This window comes from Stegostoma tigrinum, chromosome 15 (assembly GCF_030684315.1).
Source record: "Stegostoma tigrinum isolate sSteTig4 chromosome 15, sSteTig4.hap1, whole genome shotgun sequence".
In the NCBI taxonomy this organism is placed as follows: Eukaryota; Metazoa; Chordata; class Chondrichthyes; order Orectolobiformes; family Stegostomatidae; genus Stegostoma; species Stegostoma tigrinum.
In genome coordinates this window covers 68,399,838-68,418,023 of record NC_081368.1, presented here as the reverse complement: position 1 = coordinate 68,418,023, position 18,186 = coordinate 68,399,838, and the positions used below count along the sequence as shown (strand labels likewise).

General features: G+C 41.0%; 1 protein-coding gene across 1 annotated transcript in view; it reads left to right on the top strand.

Annotated features, from left to right (window-relative positions):
• The window catches only part of LOC125459005 (sodium- and chloride-dependent neutral and basic amino acid transporter B(0+)-like), a 58,336-nt gene that overhangs the window by 2,383 nt on the left and 37,767 nt on the right, over positions 1-18,186 (top strand). Inside the window, exons 2-4 of the mRNA XM_059651262.1 lie at positions 435-588; positions 2,345-2,476; positions 6,788-7,085. Coding sequence (XP_059507245.1) covers positions 435-588; positions 2,345-2,476; positions 6,788-7,085 — 584 coding nt within the window. The remainder of the gene's footprint in view (positions 1-434; positions 589-2,344; positions 2,477-6,787; positions 7,086-18,186) is intronic.

Genomic DNA, 18,186 nt, shown 5'->3' with positions numbered 1-18,186 from the left:
GCTTTTCGATCTCTCCCACCCCATTATGGTATAATAGATGCCCGGGTTCCAAATTGAACTTTCTGTACTTTGTTTCACGTCCAGAATTTTGGATAAATTGTTAGCTATGTGTTCCGCGAACCCTAATTCTCATTGCCTTGTGTCTGCCTGAGTTTGTCACTCCTTGTGACTCCCTGGGGACTGCTTGCAGTACTGATCCTGTCCACTGTACTTCGTGGCATTGCTAGGACCATCAGCTCTCCGTGCAGGAGCTTTCTTCCCCCCTGAGTTGGTGAGAGGAGGGGTGATGCAGATTGCCCCACCTCCACCAAATGTGAGAAGGTCATGTTTCTGGTGTTGGGAAGGCATGGGCTTTTGGCATTCTTTTCCTAGGTCAGCAAAGAAAAATTTTAATTCTAACTTCCTGAATATGCTGTTTCTTTTCTCTCCTGTAGACTGAAAATCCTGAGGACCAGGAGAAAAATGACGAGAATGTACGGCGAGGTACCTGGGCCTTGAAAGCTGACTACTTGCTCTCAGTGATTGGCTACACTGTGGGACTGGGTAATATCTGGCGATTCCCTTACCTGGTTTACAAAAATGGTGGAGGTACTGTAGCAATTTTACAGTAAAAAGAAACAAATGAAGGGGAATAATTTATTGATTTATACAGACAAAATGGTCATAACGCCCCCCCCCACCCCCAACACACACACACACACACACACGCACACACACACACACACACACACACACACACACACACACACCACCACCCCGCTGGGGAGACTGTGACATAATATAACATCTCTCACAAGTAATCTAGAGATTCAGGCCATTGAAACTTTGGCCGCATGGGTTAAAACAAGCCCCACCATTCACATTAAGTTCAATTAATTAATAAAGAAATTTGGAATTGAATGCTTGGCTCCATAATGGTGACCATGAAACTGAATAAATCTTTAATAAAATGTAAAATCTTTACCTTGGCTGGTGCGTGGCTCCAAATCTATGAATTTTAGCTGCACCCACATTCGACTAACAAACAAACAATAAATTCCTGAATTGTACAGGCAGTAAAATATTGTAAAACATTAGCAGAAGTATATGGAGACAGAGTCCTTGTGCATGTTTAAGGCTGAGTTAGATTCTCGAACAACCAGGGACTCGAGGGCTATGGAGAAAGGGTGGAAATGTGGACATGAGAAATGTCGGGTTAGCCATGATCCTGTTGAATGGCAGGGCACGCTCGAGGGGTCGAATAGCCTACTCCTGTTGCTATTTCTTATGGTCTTCTGTTTTAAGAATGATTGGAGGTTCTAAATTCTAGAAGTGGGCTTTAGGGAGCAGGGGAAAGTACAGCTTTATTAATCAAATGAGAAAATTATCTGTCCACTGTTAATAAGGGCTTGTTGACCAAAATTGGGTGCCATTTTACTTGCATTACAACCAGAACTACACTTCAAAAGTACCTAAATGGTTGTGAAACGCTTTAGGAAATACTGAGATTATGAGGGATACTATGTGAATGCAAGCCTTTCTTTTTGCACGGTGCCTGCCTGGGTGTTGGATGTAATATTGTAGGTTGTAAATCTGAAAGTCCAGACTGGTTATTTGTTTTTCCATGTTGGAAAACAACAGAAGTGCCAGGGCTTTGTCTTCTGTGACCACCCAAGGCAGTTCAGTTTGTGATGGGAAGTGCCAAATCATGAAGTCAAACAGCCTTGAGCTAGAAAATAAAATTGGCAGACTTGTCAGATACTGCAAATTGCTGCTTGTGCCATAATGCTCCTAAGATCAAGTGCCAATGCCAGTGAAGGGGCTTGCTGAACAACTCCCTAGCATTAAAGCAGGGGGGAGGGCATCAGAAAGGATGGGCCTGTGTCAGTAGGTGACAGGGAAGGCATGTGGTGCTAACTGCTACCTGTTTCCAAGCCCATAAAGGCACTGTCATTATTCTCCCCTTGCTCCATTATACGGAGGCTGTGTAAATTCAGTAGAATTTATGGGCCAAAATGACACAAGCGCGCAGCTCTGAGTTACTTCCCACTCCTTTCCTGCATGCAATGCGTCATGCATTTTAAAAGGTTGTTACCTTGACAGTTTGGCTTAGTGGCCAATTGTGTTGGCCTTGTTACCACTTACCTACTGCTTAGTCACTGGACTATTCTTAACCAAACCAGGGTTGGCCTGACCCACCTATTGACCATTACACCCAGCTCAAATTTGGTGAAATCCAAACTATAACACAGCCTCTATCCCAAGGCTGCAGTTTCGGAGAGAGTGCCTACTCTGCCAGTGCACCTACAGTTGTGAAAATTCTATGCCACAGTAACCTTTCTCTGCTCTAACTATTGTCTTCCAGGTGCTTTTTTAATTCCCTACATCATCATGATGGTACTTGCTGGGATGCCGATGTTTTTCATGGAGTCGGCTTTGGGGCAGTTTGCCAGCCTCGGGCCTGCTCAAGTGTGGAAAGCTGTGCCCATCTTACAAGGTCAGTGTTGACAGGCAGTAACACAATCTCAGGTGCTATTCAAACAATGGTTTTGAAATTGCTTTGGACGTGAGATTCCTTGAGGTATCTGTTACTTCTGTGAGACTTCAAACAATAAGCCATGAACCTCTTACAAACACATGTTCCAGGTGTGTTGATACATTCCCAGTGCCTCAGGATATCAGCCCCATACACTGGCAGTATGGCATTGGGAGCACGAGGTGTTAGACTCCCAGCTCCGTGCCATTTCTTAGAGCACTGCTAGGTTGAGAATATGAAAGATCAAATTTTGTGACCATTTTCCATTACAATTATACTAAACTCCTTTGGGAACAATAAAATTTTACGTCCTGTTCCACCACCAGCCCCAGATACTTTCTGGCAGTTGGGAATGCAGTGGAATGGGATAGCTGTCAAACGCTTAGCATCATTGTTTTAGCAGATGGGGATAGACATCACGTGGTGAGCCTGCCTGGTATAACTGGGCAGTGTGCAGTGTGGCAATGGTGAACTGATGGGTGGTCTTGGCTTTTGCTCTCCATGAGGCAGGATGATTCACCTCCAAAACTGCTGGCTAACCAAAGAGCTGCCAGCTCCTGAACTGTAGCAGTGCCAGTGTAAGCAGTGGCCACCAAACATTTAAGCAAGTTGGACCTCCCAATCCTTCCAGCCTGCTCTGCCATTCAATAACAGCATGGTTAATCTGATGGAGCTGAATGTGGGTGCAGGGTGGAGCTGAACAGGGTGTAAAGTGAGGGGGACAATGAGGGACTCCATTTTCAGACTAGAGGGTTATTTAAACAGGCCTTGCAAGCTTGAGGATTCCCTGTGCGATGCAGAGTCTCCAGTCAGGAGGTAAATGCTGTCTTCCACAACACCATCTGGATTTGTACTTTGCCATGTTCTCCGTTTAGAATCTTGAAAAGTTCGACCTCTTTGTCTAATCATCACTTCCACTTTGTCATGCAATTTAATGATGACCTCCTGCAGTAGCAACCATTTTCCAGCACATGCTGCGTGTCTGTGTAAATTTTTATATACAACTTCTGAAAACCTCATCTGTTAGTGCTGAGTTGAGACAAGTGAAATATCCACACCTCCAGGTTCCAGTTGTCAGTACAGGATATTTCATCTTTTAATCCTGAGGACTGGCTGGATTTGTCTCTCCTCTGTCCTGTTACTGCCCTCCTTTGACAACTCAAGTGCACAGTTGCACTGTTGGCATCGGCTATTGTTTCATTAATAACAGTTTTATGTCTGAGTTGGAAGATTTGTGAGTTCAAGCCCCATTCCAGAGAGTTGAGAATGTAATCTAAGCTGTGTGAGGTTTCACTGCAGTGTTTTGTGGGTTTAAAATTATTTATCTTGAGTGAATGGCAGTAACATCTGAGTTTTGTGTGAAGAGTTACTTTCTGAAAAACAGATTGAAAACTACAATTAGACTTAACTGCAAAGGATTATCTCCAAGTGTTTTATAGGCCTGTGTGGCTGGTCAAGCCATTACATGTTAGCTGTGATATACATGTTCTTTTTACGATTACTTTAAATAATTTTTCAGGGGAGCACCTGGGTTATTGAATGGACAGGATCATATTGCCCTACAGAAATTCTCCTGGTATTAGTTACCTCGATGTCATAGAGTCACAGCGCGGTACAGTACGGAAACAGACCTTCAGTCCAACTCGTCCATGGTGACCAGACATCCTAAATTAATCTAGTCCCATTTGCCACCATTTGGCCCATATCCCTGTTAACCCTCCCTATTCATATACCCATCCAGGTATCTTTTAAATGTTGTAATTGTACCAGCCTCCACCACTTCCTCTGGCAGCTCATTCTATACATGCGCCACTCTCTGCATGAAAAAGTTACCCCTCAGATCCCTTTTAAAATCTATCCCCTCTCATCTTAAACTTATGCCCTCTAGTTTTGAACTCTGCTACCCTGGGGAAAAGACCTTGGCTATTCAGTCTATCCATGTCCGTCATGATTATATAAACTTCTATAAGGTTACCCCTCAATCCTAAATGGGAAAATACCCCAACCTATTCAGCCTCTCCCTATAGCTCAAACCTGCCAACCCTGGCAACATCCTTGTAATCTTTTCTGAACCCTTTCAAATTTCATGTCATCTTTCCTGTGGCAAGAAGACCAGAATCAAACATAATATGTCAAATGTGGGTTCACCAATGTCCTCTACTGCTGCAACTTGACCTCCCAACTCCTATGAACCTGCACTTCAAGGTCTCTTTATTTAGCACAGTCCCAAGGACCTTACCATTAAATGTATAAGTCCTGCCCTGGTTTGCCTTTCCAAATGCAACACCTAACATTTAAAGTCCATCTGCAACTCCTCAGCCCATTGGCCCATCTGATCAAGATCCCATTGTACTCTGGGGTAACTTTCTTGTGTGTCTATTAACTATACCTCCTATGTTCAAATCCAAATCATTTTATATAAATGACAAAAAGCAGTGGATTCAGCATCGATCCTTGCGATGCACTACTGGTCACAGGCCTCCAGTCTGTAAAGCAACACTCCACTACCACTCTGTGTCTTCTACCTTCTAGTGAATTCTATATCCAAATGGCTAGTTCTCCCTATATTCCATGCGATCTAACCTGGCTAACTAGTCTACCATAAGGAACCTTGTCGAACACTGAACTGAAGTCCATATGGATCATGTCTACTGCTCTGCCTTCACCAATCCTCTTCGTTACTTCTTCAAAAAACTCAATTAAATTAGTGAGTCATGATTCCCCATGCACAAACCATGTTGACTCTCCCTAATCAGTGCTTGGCTTTCCAAATACATGTAAATCCAGTCCCTCAGCATCCCTTCCAAAACCCTCCTCACCACTGATGCCTGGCTCACTGTCTGTAATTCCCTGGCTTTTTCTTACCACCTTTCTTAAATAGTGGTACCCCTCCAGTCTTCCAGTACCTTACATGTGGCTATTGATGATACAAATAACTCAGCAAGGGATCAACAATCCCTTTCTAGCTTCTCACAGAGTTATGGGGTATACCTGATCATCTCTAGAGGATTTATCCACCTTTGTTCATTTCAGTTTTTAAAGATCAGTCAGAGTGTTATTCATACGATGGAGTAGAAATCTGACCTGATTCTATTCACCTTCCATGAGCTTTTTAATCAGGGTTTATACTTATCTCCCTGTATTTCATTCTGTAGAATTCCCCTGGATAACTCTACAATGTCCTTGCATCATCCTTCAAGTCAGCTTTCTTAGAGTTTATTATTTATTCTGCTCTGTGATCAATTATTTATGTTTGCAGCTGCTCAGAATAGTTATTCCATTCAACCATTGTAATTCCTTTTCATGCTATATAATGTGATATTTCGCTATGGTCCTATGTACTAACTGACACATCTAATTGGAGGCTTGCTGCAATATAGTTAACTGAAAGATTCAACACTGCTTCCAGTTGAAGTTTTTTGTTGGTTTTAGGACCTCTTAACCATTTATAGGACAATGAGCCTCAGTATCAAACTATCAAACACACACATGATGTGGGAGGCCCTTGCGTTCAATCACGATCAAATGATCTTGTTTATCAGGAAGAAAGAAACTTATAACGGCTTTTTGTATTTGAGCAGTAATAGCTTCACATTACTTTGACTTTCTTGTTCAGCTCTGCAAAAAATGCCGGTTTATAAAATGTAGTCAAGTTTTTAACTAGTGTTAAACCTGTAATCTGGTAGTTGGAGGGAATGCTGCTCTGTCAAAGGTATCATTCTCAAATGAGACATCGAGGTGAAGTCTTGTCAACGTTCTTGGGTAAAAGATTATATAATAATATTTTGGAGAAGAGTTGCAGAGTTTTCCCACTGTCCTTGGTCGATACTTATCCCTTAAACAGCAGTTCAACAACAGATCATCACATTGTTATCAGGAAGGAGCGAGATGTAGTTCTTAGGCTGAAAGGGATCAAAGGATATAGGGAGAAAGTGGGAATCGAGACTGAATAGGATGATCGGCCGTGATCATATTGAATGGCAGAGCAGGCTTAAATAGTCCTGTTCCTATTTTCCATGTTTCTACTCTATTGGAATTTGTTGTGTGCATATCAGATATGAAGTTTTCCATGTTAAAACAGTGACAGCATTTCAGAAAGTACTGAATTGACTGTAAACTGACAAGTACTATTTGAGTCCTCACTGCCTCTCTTAGAAGTAACCATTTGCAAAAGAATAAATCTGTTTAGTCTGACCGGCATGCACAATTTTGAATATTAAAGGGTTTGTCCTTACTATTCTATTCTGAACTCCTTTTTGTTCACAATTGAAGGTGTGGGACTCCTGAGCTTTTTTGCGTCAACATTTCAAGGCATATATTACAACTGTATTGTTACCTACTGCCTATTCTACTTCTTTGTTTCCTTCCAAACACCTCTGCCATGGCAAGAATGCTACAGTTGGGGGGAAAATGATAAAATCTGCCGCAAGACTCCCACAGGTACTGTGATAATTTCAAGAATGTATAAAGCCATTGCCTCTGGTGATTTATCATTCTGTTTGGTTGAGAAACTGTTGGTATTGATTCCCCACAGAAAGGTTATAAATAATGCTTCCGTAAATACAAAGAGGTAGGCTGAAGATGTCAGAGTGTGAAGTAATACTGGTATATTTGTGATGCCCTACAAGGAGTTATCATATAGTAGTGTAATGAAGCTATTACTGACACCAACAAGATAATGGACAATATCTATAATTCTGGTTGTCACAGATGTCACCTCTTGGGATCTATTTCCTTCCAAACATTGCTAACATTGCCGGACTTGATACTTACCTGTTCCAACGCCAGCATGCCACTGCTATAGTATGTAAGTTGAACAGAAAGTTACTGCCACTGCATCTTCCCCTCAATCATCTTTCTCTAGAAAACCATTAAGTTCAGGTTTCTTTCAAATCTTCCTGGCACAGATATAGATTGCCAGTCCTTCAACATTGCTGAGCTGATACTCATTGCCTAAAACTCTTGTGAAGTGTGGTATGAACATTGCAAGGGAAGCTGTTCAAGTTCTCTTGCTTATACACTAATTAATGTACAATTTCAGCCAATGTGGATTTTAGTCCCTCTCAGCCCATGAGGAACTTCAGAGCTAATCCGCATCTAACAACCTGTTGTGAAGACTTTGCTCACATTTTGACAGCTGTTACAAATTCCACTATGACAGCTGACCCCAACCTAAAGTCAAAGCCAATAACATTTTAAAGCAATCAACAACACTGTAAATAAAACAGCCTGGATCTTTTCAGTATTATCTGTGGGTTCTGAGAAAGGGACACCAGACCGGAAATGTTAACTCTGCCTTTTCCTTCACAGTTACTGCCAGACCTGCTGACCTTTTACAGCAACTTTGTTTTTGTTCTTGATTTACAGTATCCGCAGTTCTTTTGGTTTTTATTTTTTATGATCTGCATATGTTTGTTTATTTTAGCACAATCTAATTGTTTGGTCTGAGCAGTGGTACTGCTTAACTGTGAATGAAAAGACAATTGACAGCATTCAGTTCATAGTGTTCCCTCTAAGTTTCTTATTGACTTTGCAGCCTCTGAGATCCCCGCTTTATTTTATACCTTTCTCTTTTTATAATGCACTAGTATCATTGTTATACCTGTGCTTTAAAACAACAGAAGAAAAAAAAAGTAGCAAAAAGAGACTGGAGACCTAAATACAAAGTGAAAGCCTTATTTTCACTTTAAAGATTATAACTGTTCCCTAATTCTACTCACCAGTCAGTTGCTGTTCATGCAAAAATCAACCAAACACCTCTTTTTCCTTTTACTGCTGATCTCCTTGAGATGCTCAATTCTAGAGCTCTGTTCTAAGTCTCATTATAGTGCTCAGCTACAATAATTTGGTTACAAATACACATTCCCTAAACAAAGCACCTATCTTTGTTAGTTAATGAGGATCCAGTTCCAGCCACTTCTTAATTAGCCTGCACTTTCACTGTGTCCCTTGAAAATGAATATGCTCCAAGCAGCAATTTAAACATTTAATCCAACTACAAATTACAGTTGAGATTAGGCTGACATAAATTGAAGATTTTAGACACTTTGTTACCCAGCAAATGCATGTGCTTGCTCATTTACTGTCCCAGCGTAAACACATTCCCTCTATTATCCAGAAAGTCTTTCTGTCATACTATGAATTAAAATAATTCAACATAAGTACAGAAATATCGACAAGTTAATTTTTAAATCCTTTCAGACTCATAAATGAGATTTTTCATCCCAGGCAACATCCTGGTGAATCTCTTCTGCATCTTGACCAGAACAATCACGTTTTTCCATTAGTGTGGCAACTAGAACTGCACACAATATTTCACCTATGGGCTAACCAATATTTTAATAAGTTGTGAAAAGACTTTCTTGCTGCTATATTCTAGGCCCTGGCAAATAAAGGCAAGCATCCTATGTGCCTTCTGCCTGTCTATCTGTGCTGACACCGTCGGGGATCTATGAACTTGTACACCAAGGTCCCTTTCCTCCTCAGTGCTCCCCAGGTACCAACCGTTCATTGTGTATATTTTCTTACTATTAGGTCTCCCAAAATACATCACCTCACGCATCAGGATAAAATTCTGTCTACTGCTGCTGTGCCCAATTTACTGGCTGATCAATGTCAGACTATCCTCCTCACTGTCAGCAACTCCACCAATCAGCAGACTTATTATTTATAAGTTCTACATCGCATCCAAGTTGCTACTGTACAGAAACAAGCAGCAAGGGTCCCAGCACTGATCCCTTTACTATATTTCTAGCCACAGGCTTCCGACCACAAAAACAACCCTCCACAAACTCTTTGCCTCCTATTTGTAAGCCAATTTTGTATCCGGTTTGACAATTTGCCTTGGATCCTATAGGCTGTTTCTCTTGGACCAGGCTTCCATGTGGGAGCTCGCCAAAGGCCTATTGAAGTCCATATAAACCATATCAACCACATCAATATATTTAGTCACTTCTTCAAAAAACTCAGTTAAATTTTGTGATATGGTATCTCGCTCTAACCTATCCATGTTGACCATCCCTTATTGATCCCTGCCTTTCCAAGTTTTGATTAATTCTGTCACTCAGGACTTTTTCCAATAATTTCGCTGTCACTAATGTCAGACTAACTGCTCTGTAATTACCTAGCCTATCCTTGTTGCCTTCCTTGAACAAAGGAACCACACTAGCTATCCTCCAGTCATCTGGTGTTTCACCTGTGGCCATATCTCTTCCAGGACCCTAGCAATCTCCTCACTTGCCTCGCATAGCCGCCTAGGATAGATCTCATCAAGCCCCAGGAATTTATGCACCTTTGTGCCTACTAAAACATTTAATACATCACCCTTATTCATCTTAACATGTTCTGGAATTTCACCATCCCAATCAAAATCCTCAGCTACAATGTGTTTCTCCTCTGTGAATACAGGTAAGAAATATTAATTTAAACATCTCAAATCATGTCCCCTGGCTCCACAAACAGATTATCCTCCTTTGGTCTCTAATAGTTCCCACTCTCTCAATGGTAATTCTCTTGTGCTTATTATATTTACAAAATTCCTTGAGTTTTCTCGTTAATCCTATTTGCTAAGAATATTTCATGGCACCTCTTTGACCGACTAATTTTATTAAGTACCCCCTACACTGTGTGTACTCCTGATGGGCGGTCCCTGTTTTTAATGCATCAAACCTGACGTATATTTCCTTTCTCTTTATCAAACTCTCAATATCCCTTGATATCCAGAAATCCCTGGACTTGCTGCCCTTACTCTTCATTCTTTGAGGAACACGCTTGCCCTGAACTCTCACTATATTACATTTGAAAGACTTTCACTTCACAAATGTAGACTTACCTGCAATCAATGTTCGTCAGATCTCCTCTAATGATATTGAAATTGGCCTTCCTCCAATTAACTTCTGCACTATCCTGATCCTTCTCCATAATTGCTGTGAAACCTATAGAGTTATGGTCACAGTCATCTCTCCTGGATGCTTTTTAAAAATTCTATTCTGTCTAATCCTTTCATGCTAGATTTCAGTTAATGTCAGCAAAGTTGGAATCCACTACTACTATAACCCCATTATTGTCAATGATTTGCCCATGTATCTGCTCCTCTAACTCCCTGTGACTGATGGAAGGCCTGCAGTATAATCTTAGCAAACGGGTCACCTCTTTTGTATTTCTAAGGTCTATCCAGATGGTCTCATTTGAAGAGCCTTCTAAAACATCCTCCTCATTACTACAGTGATGGTTTCTTTTAGCAATAATGTAACGACCCCACAATCTTACATCCCCACTCCCCCCACCCACCAACATCATGTTTGAGATTGCTGTACCTTGGGGTGTTGAGCTGTCAGTCCTCCCCTTCCTTCAGCCATGTTTCAGTGATTGCAGCAATATCGTATACTCACGTGCTGCTCAATGCTCTACATTCATCCTCCTTACCTGGCAGACTCCTTACATTAGAATGGATATAATTTAGCTTCCCAGTCCTCTTACATGCCTTATCATGTCTATATCTTTTCCACTTGCTAGATTGTTTCAGTGTTCGTTCTATACCTGATTAAGCCTTGCTCCCAACTTTACATCCACCCCCTACCAAATCAGTTTAAAACCTCTCCAACAGCATGAGCAAACTTTTAGCAAGTATATCGGATTATTTCCACCTCAGACTTGTACAGCTGACCCCAGAAACTTAAGGGAATAAATAAAACAATGTTGATAGGTGGATAAGTGCATTAAAGGCTAAAATACTTAAGATACTCTCAGAGACATTATTATTTTAGAAGAATTTAAAAGTTTGCTCCCGTCTGTAATAAGAACTCCTGTAGAAGACTAAGGGGTTGCAATGGTAAGGCAGGTAGTTATAGTGGCCGATGATTATGAACTGATTGATAAACCTTTTTACTGTCACCTCCAGAAATTTAAGAAATGTAAAATATGGGAGACTGAAAGGAAGGCAGGTAGTCAGGATAGAGGATGGACAATAAGGAGTGGCTGAAGAACATCTCCTCATAATACGACAGAAATGCTGAGGGTGGAGGGGGCGTTTGAAAACTTAAATGTTCCTATTGTAATAAGTTGCCACGTGCTCATTTGGAATGTTAGAAGTTGTAAGCTTATGCCATGAGGCATATAAGACTTAGTAAAAACGAGTTGGGAAGAGAGTTCAAAAAGACAACGCCACAAACCAGATGGTGCCTCTACCTAGAACAAAAAAGCCAGAAATGAGGTCTGTTGTTAATAAAGAAATAATTATGTAGACGGGAAGCATGCAATGCTTTTGTTGAAAGGAGAAGTAAATCGTTTTTTCTGCAGGTGAGTTGTTAAACTCATAATCATACTAATAGATACAGAGACAACACAATCACTTACTGGAGACAGACTTAATTTTCCCTCCAGTGGGTTCGACAGGAGCTAAGGTCTTATTAAATGGGATTGATAGAAAATATATTCTGGTTCCATGAAACAACGTACAATTGGAATGTGATCTGTTGTTAGGGGGAAGTGATTGTTGGTGTAGTCAAGAGATTACCTATTGTGGGAGTAGACTTACTTCTGAATAGCAATTCGTGGGACTAAAAATCATAGCTTTTTTCATCACTATGGAATGCCCAATGGAGGTTCAAGAAACAATTGCAGGAATCAGTTCTTGCTATTTTTCCCTTATGAGTGGTGACTAGGGTGATAGTTAAACAAAATCCATTATTAAAGGCTGATATGACACCATAAACAAATGGAAGGCTTTTCTGAAAAGCAAAGGTAACCCAGAGAGTGTATTTGGTCCCAACTGAAGCAAAGAAAGCAGGCCTTGAATTAACTGAATTAGCATAGTCATCTCCTACTGAGGGAGAGGCTGAAGGAGATAATACCATCATCTTAAAAATGGAGTACTGATGAGGAAATGAAGATCTCCTCACACACCTGCAAATGAATAATGGATATTTATTCATCAGATTGTGGGACAGCCCAATTATTACAGGAAGATATTATGAGTAGCACATGAAATTCATATAGCAGGACATGTAGCAATTCAACAAATGCAGGCATTTTACATGGCCAAAATCAGATGTTGTGCAGCTTTGTAAACATGTTATACTTGTCAACCTCAATATGTAGTTAAACCAGTGTCCCAGTTTTTAGGAACCATTCGATTGTGTCTGAGTGGATTGTGTAGGACCATTACCTAAAATGAAAAGTATAAATAAATATAATCCTCATAATTATGGATATGACTACTCAATTTCCTGAAGCCATTCCCTTAAGAATAATGAAAGCTAAGGTGGTAGCCGAAAAACTAATAGTTTTTCAATCATTATGGTCTAACAATGGAAGTATAATCTGATCAAGGAACAAACTTTATGTCAAAACCTTTACAGGATATCATCAGTAGTTTGAGAGCTAACAGTTAAATCGACTGCATACCATCCACAGACCTAATGTGCTTTGAAGAGATATTACCAGACTGTCAAAACCACGGTTAAAGTCTGTTTGCTATGCACTTTCCGAATCTGTTTATGTATTTTTGTGCGTTCTCTCTCACTCCTTTTATTTATCTTAAATAAATTTCACCGATTATCAGGTGGGAAGGTATTCATTGTTATGAAACTCAAAACACTGCTGCCTCACAGCACCAGGGCCTGTGTTCAATTCCACACTTGGGCAACTGTCTGTGGAGTCTGCACTTTCTCCCTGTATCTGCATGGGTTTCCCCCAGGTACTCCAGATTTTCCCCACAGTCCAAGTATGTGCAGGCTATGTGGATTAGCCATGGGAAATGCAGGGTTATAGAGTAGGTGGGGTGTGTCTGGGTAGGATGCTCTTCGGAGGGTTGAGGTGGACTCAATGGGTTGAATAGCCTACTTCCACACTGTAGGGATTGTATGATTCTGAGTGTCTAAAGGATGGTGTCAAAAGTTTAGATTTTCGCTTATTTGTGACAAGAAATGCTCCAAAATGAATCTTCTGGCTTTTGTTCAGTGAACTCCGGCCATGAAATAAAATGGCCATTAAAATTGATCGGAGATAAATCGTTCAACGTCAGATAAATGAACTTTCAATGTTAGAGAATGTGTTCACATTTCCGAAGAGGTTGACAGGAATGTGTAGAGTTGTGCAGGAATGTCTGAAACATTCCCAAGACAAAATGAAAGAGTGATCAGAAAAACATATGACAACTCAACATTTCAAAGCTGATGAAAATGTTTTTGTACAATTGTCTTTTAAAGAAAAGCTACGAAAAGCGATGTTCAGTTTTCCCAACCAAAGTAGTTAAAATTGTGAATGAAGTGACGTATTTAATTGATACTCCTCATTGGAGGGGAAAGAATCAATTGTGACATGAACATGTTAAAACAACAGGATTATAGAAAAGACAATGAGAATGTACAGGTGTATCAGGGAGTGTCATAGAGGATGACAGAAAGAACAAGGATGACAAAGAGGAGAAATGAACAATCTCCAAAGAAGGGTCCTGACCTAAAGCGTCAAGCTTTCCTGCTCCTCTGATGCTACTTGGCCTGCTGTGTTCATCCAGCTTCACACTGTGTTATCTCAGATTTTCCAACATTGGCAGTTCCTACTATCTCTGCAACAATCTTCAAAGTGAACTTAGATTAACAAATTTGGAGATGTCAGAGAAAAATCAACAGATAGATGTAGTGAGATTGCTCAGAAAATCCAAATAAACTTCCAAAGACACACATGGGCATACCACATTAACCAAACATGATGTTTGCAGGCAATTCACATGCAATAAACAAGACACATTATCAATTAAACCCAGGGACAGAACCCAGAGACCCAAGCCTAAGCAACAAAAGAAATTTTATATATATGTTGGAGCATCATCTGATTGAACTGAGCCAGAGTAATTGAACTTTTCCAGTCAAATTGGTTTCTAAACCAGGTAGTTCAATCAGATGTTATGGAGGAAAGGGAATGCAATTGCAAAAGTAGATTTGTGCCCTTTCCCAGATATCAGGAGGGCTACAGTCAGGGTTAAGTTTTCCCTTGGATGGTGCATTTCAAGACTAGGGGGCACGTTTGAGATGAGAGGAGAGGGATTCAAAAAAGACATGGGGGGAAATTTTTTAAACAGAGGGAGCTTCCTGAGGAAGAGATGGATGTGGTTACAATTACAATATTTAAAAGACTTTTGGATAAGTACATGAATAGGAAAGGTTTGGAGGGATTTAGGCCAGGGGCAGGCAGGTGGGACTAGCTTAGTTTGGAATTATGTTCGGTATGGACTTGTTGGACCAAGGGGTCTGTTTCCATGCTTTGTCACTCTATGACTCTATGATTGGAAAATTTCGTTAAGCAGAAACAAAACCAGGTCAGAGGAAGGGTCACTAGACCCAAAATGTTAACTCTGTTTTCTCTCCAGACTTTCTGCCAGACTGGCTGAGATTTTCTGGTAATTCCTATTTTGGTGTTGTAGATGTTTGAATTGACAGAGTTGGTAGCTTGTCATTTTCAACCAAAAATTGATTTGTAGAAAGGATACTGGCAGGGACCTGTCCAAGAAAATTTTTGTCATACCCATGGATTGTACCAATATTAGGTTATGGCTTTTGGATTTAAGAATGCCCCATCCACGTTTCAATGATTAATAACAGAGTTATAACTGAATTATGTAATTTTTTTATTCACTGTGGGATTTGTCATCGCTGGCTGGCCAGCATTTATCTCTGCTTGCCCTTGAGAAGGTGGTGGTGAGTTGTCTTCTTGAACTGTTGCAGTCTATGTGTAATAGGTAGGCCTATTAGGGTGAGAATTCCAGATTTTGACTCAGTGACAGCAAAGGAATGGTGATATATTTCCAAGTCAGAATGGTGAGTGGCTTGGAGGGGAACTTGAAGGTAGTGGTGTTCCTATTTATCCGCTGCTCTTGTCCTTCGAGATGGAAGTGGCCATAGGTTTGGAAGGTGCTATCTAAGAATCTTTGGTGAATTTCTGCAATGTGTCTTGTAGGTGGTACATGCTGTTGCAACTGACCTTAGGTGATGTCGGGAGTGGAACCTTGTAGACATGATACAATCATGTGGGCTATTTTGTTCACGATGGGTTCAAACTTCTTGAGTTTTGTTAGAACCGCACTTATCCAGACAAGTGCGCCTTGTAGATATGAACAGATTTTGGGGAGTCAGGTGGCGAATAACTCGCTGCAGTATTCCTAGCCTGTGACCTGCACTTTTAGTCACTATGTTTGTCTGGCAAGTCTAGTTAAGTTTCTGGTCAAGGGTAGCCCTAAGGATATTGTTAGTGGAGGATTCAGTGATGGTAACTGTATTGAATGTCAACAGTCGGGGTGGGTGAAAGGTTAGATGATCTGGATGTGAGTTTGCTCGCTGAGCTGGAAGGTTCGTTTTTAGACGTTTCGTCACCATTCTAGGTAACATCATCAGTGAGCCTCCGATGAAGTGCTGGTGTTATGTCCCGCTTTCTATTTATCAGCCTTACCCAAGGAAACCTAACCAGATAAATAGAAAGCGGGACATAACACCAGCGCTTCGTCGGAGGCACATTGATGATGTTACCTAGAATGGTGACGAAACGTCTGAAAACGAACCTTCCAGCTCAGCGAGCAAACTCACATCCAGAACCTCAACCTGAGCTACAAATCTTCTCAAAACTCGCTGGTTAGATGATCTCTTATTGGAAATGGTCATCCCCTCACACATTTTTGTGGCGCGAATGTTACTTGCTACTTGTTAACCTAAGCCGGTATATTGTTCAGATCGTGTTGAATTTGAACATGGACTGCTTCAGTAACTGAAGAATTGTGAATGATGCTGAACATTGTGCAATCATCCGTGAACATCTCCACTTCTGACCTTATGATGTAGGGGATGTCATTATGAAGCGGCTAGAGGTCTAGGACATGTTCCCTAAGAATTTCATTCAATAATTTCATGGAACTGATATGACTGACTTCCAACAAATGCAACTAATTTTCTAAATATGTGCCAGGGATGATTCCAGCCAGTAGAAAGTTTGCCCCCAATTCCCATTGATTCCAGTTTTGCTATGGTTCCTTGATGCTATACTCAGTTGAATACAGTTTTGTCAATGTTTACCAAGACTGTAATGAGGTCAGGGGCTGAGTGGCCCAAGTGGAGCACAAACTGGGTGTCACTGAGCAGGTTATTGCTGAGCAGGTGCTACTTGATAGCACTGTGGATGACATTTCCGTCAATTTTCTGTTCATCAGGAGTAGACTGATGGGGCACTGATTGGCCCTGCTTTTTGTGTACAGGACATGTCTGAGTCGATGTCAATGTTGTAAACATACTGGAACAGCTTGGCTAGTGGTGCAGCAAGTTGTAGAGCACAAGTCTTCAGTACTATTGTCAGAATATTGTCAGGGCCCAGGACCTTTGCAGTATCCAGTGCCTCCAGCATATCTTGATATCGCATGGAGTGAATTAAATTAAATTGGCTGAAGACTGGTATCTGTGATATTAGACACCACTGGAGGAGTCTAAGATGGATCATCCACTTGACGCTTTTGGTTGAAGGTTGTTACAAATGCTTCAGCCTTATCTTTTACACTAATGTGCTGGGCTTGTCCATCTTTGAGAATGGGGATATTTGTGAAGCTTTCTCTTCCAGTGAGTTGTTTAGGTTGTTGACTTGCTTGCCAAGCTGTCTTGTTTTTGTTCAGATGTTTCATCACCACGCAAGTTAACATAATCAGTGAGGCCTCTGATGAAGCAATGTTGTTCTACTCCACTTGGAATTTATACTGTCTGGACCGTCATGGTGAGTGATGTCATTTCTGGTTTTGTTCCGTATGGGTTTGTATATGGGGTCCAATTCTAGACATTTGTTGATTGCATGATGGGTTCAGAAGCATGCCTTTAGGAATTCCCATGTGTGTCTATGTTTGGCTTGGGCTATGAGAGTTACATTGTCCCAATGATGGCCACAAACATTACATTGGACAGCCAAGAAGGAACTAGCCATCAGAACACATGAACATCAGCTAGCAGCAAAATGACACAACAAACTTTCCTTAATATCAATGCATTTAGACAATGAACGCCATCAGTTTAACTAGGACAACATTACTATAGAATTGGAGCCCATATACAAACCCATACAGAACAAAACCAGAAATAACAGTACTCACCATTACAGACCGGACAATATAAGCTCCAAGTGGAGTAGAACGACTTCAGTTCAGCGGAAGCGTCACTGATGATGTTACTGAGCAGGGTGACGAAACATCTGAACACAAACAAGCCCGCTCACTGAGCAAGCCCACAACCTTACCCATAACCTGAACTACAAATCTTTGTTAAACTCTTAAAGTGAGTTGCTGAACTGCCCACCATCATTTATGACTGGATGTGGCAAGACTGCAGAGATTAGATCTGATCTGTTGGCTGTGGGCTCATTTAGCTCTGTCTATCACTTGCTGCTTGGCATGTAAGTGGTCCTGTTTAATAGTTTCACGAGTTTTGCACCTCATTTTTAGGAATGCCCAGTGTTGCTTCTGGTCTGCAGTCTCCATTGAACCAGGGTTGATCCCCTGGGTTGATGGTAATGGTTGCTTGGGGGAATATGCCGAGCCATGAGGCTGCAGATTGTGCAGGAGTACAATTCTGCAGCTGTTGTTGGCCCACAGTACCTCATAGAAACCCAGTAATGAGTTGGTAGATCTGTTCAAAGTGTGTCCTGTTAAG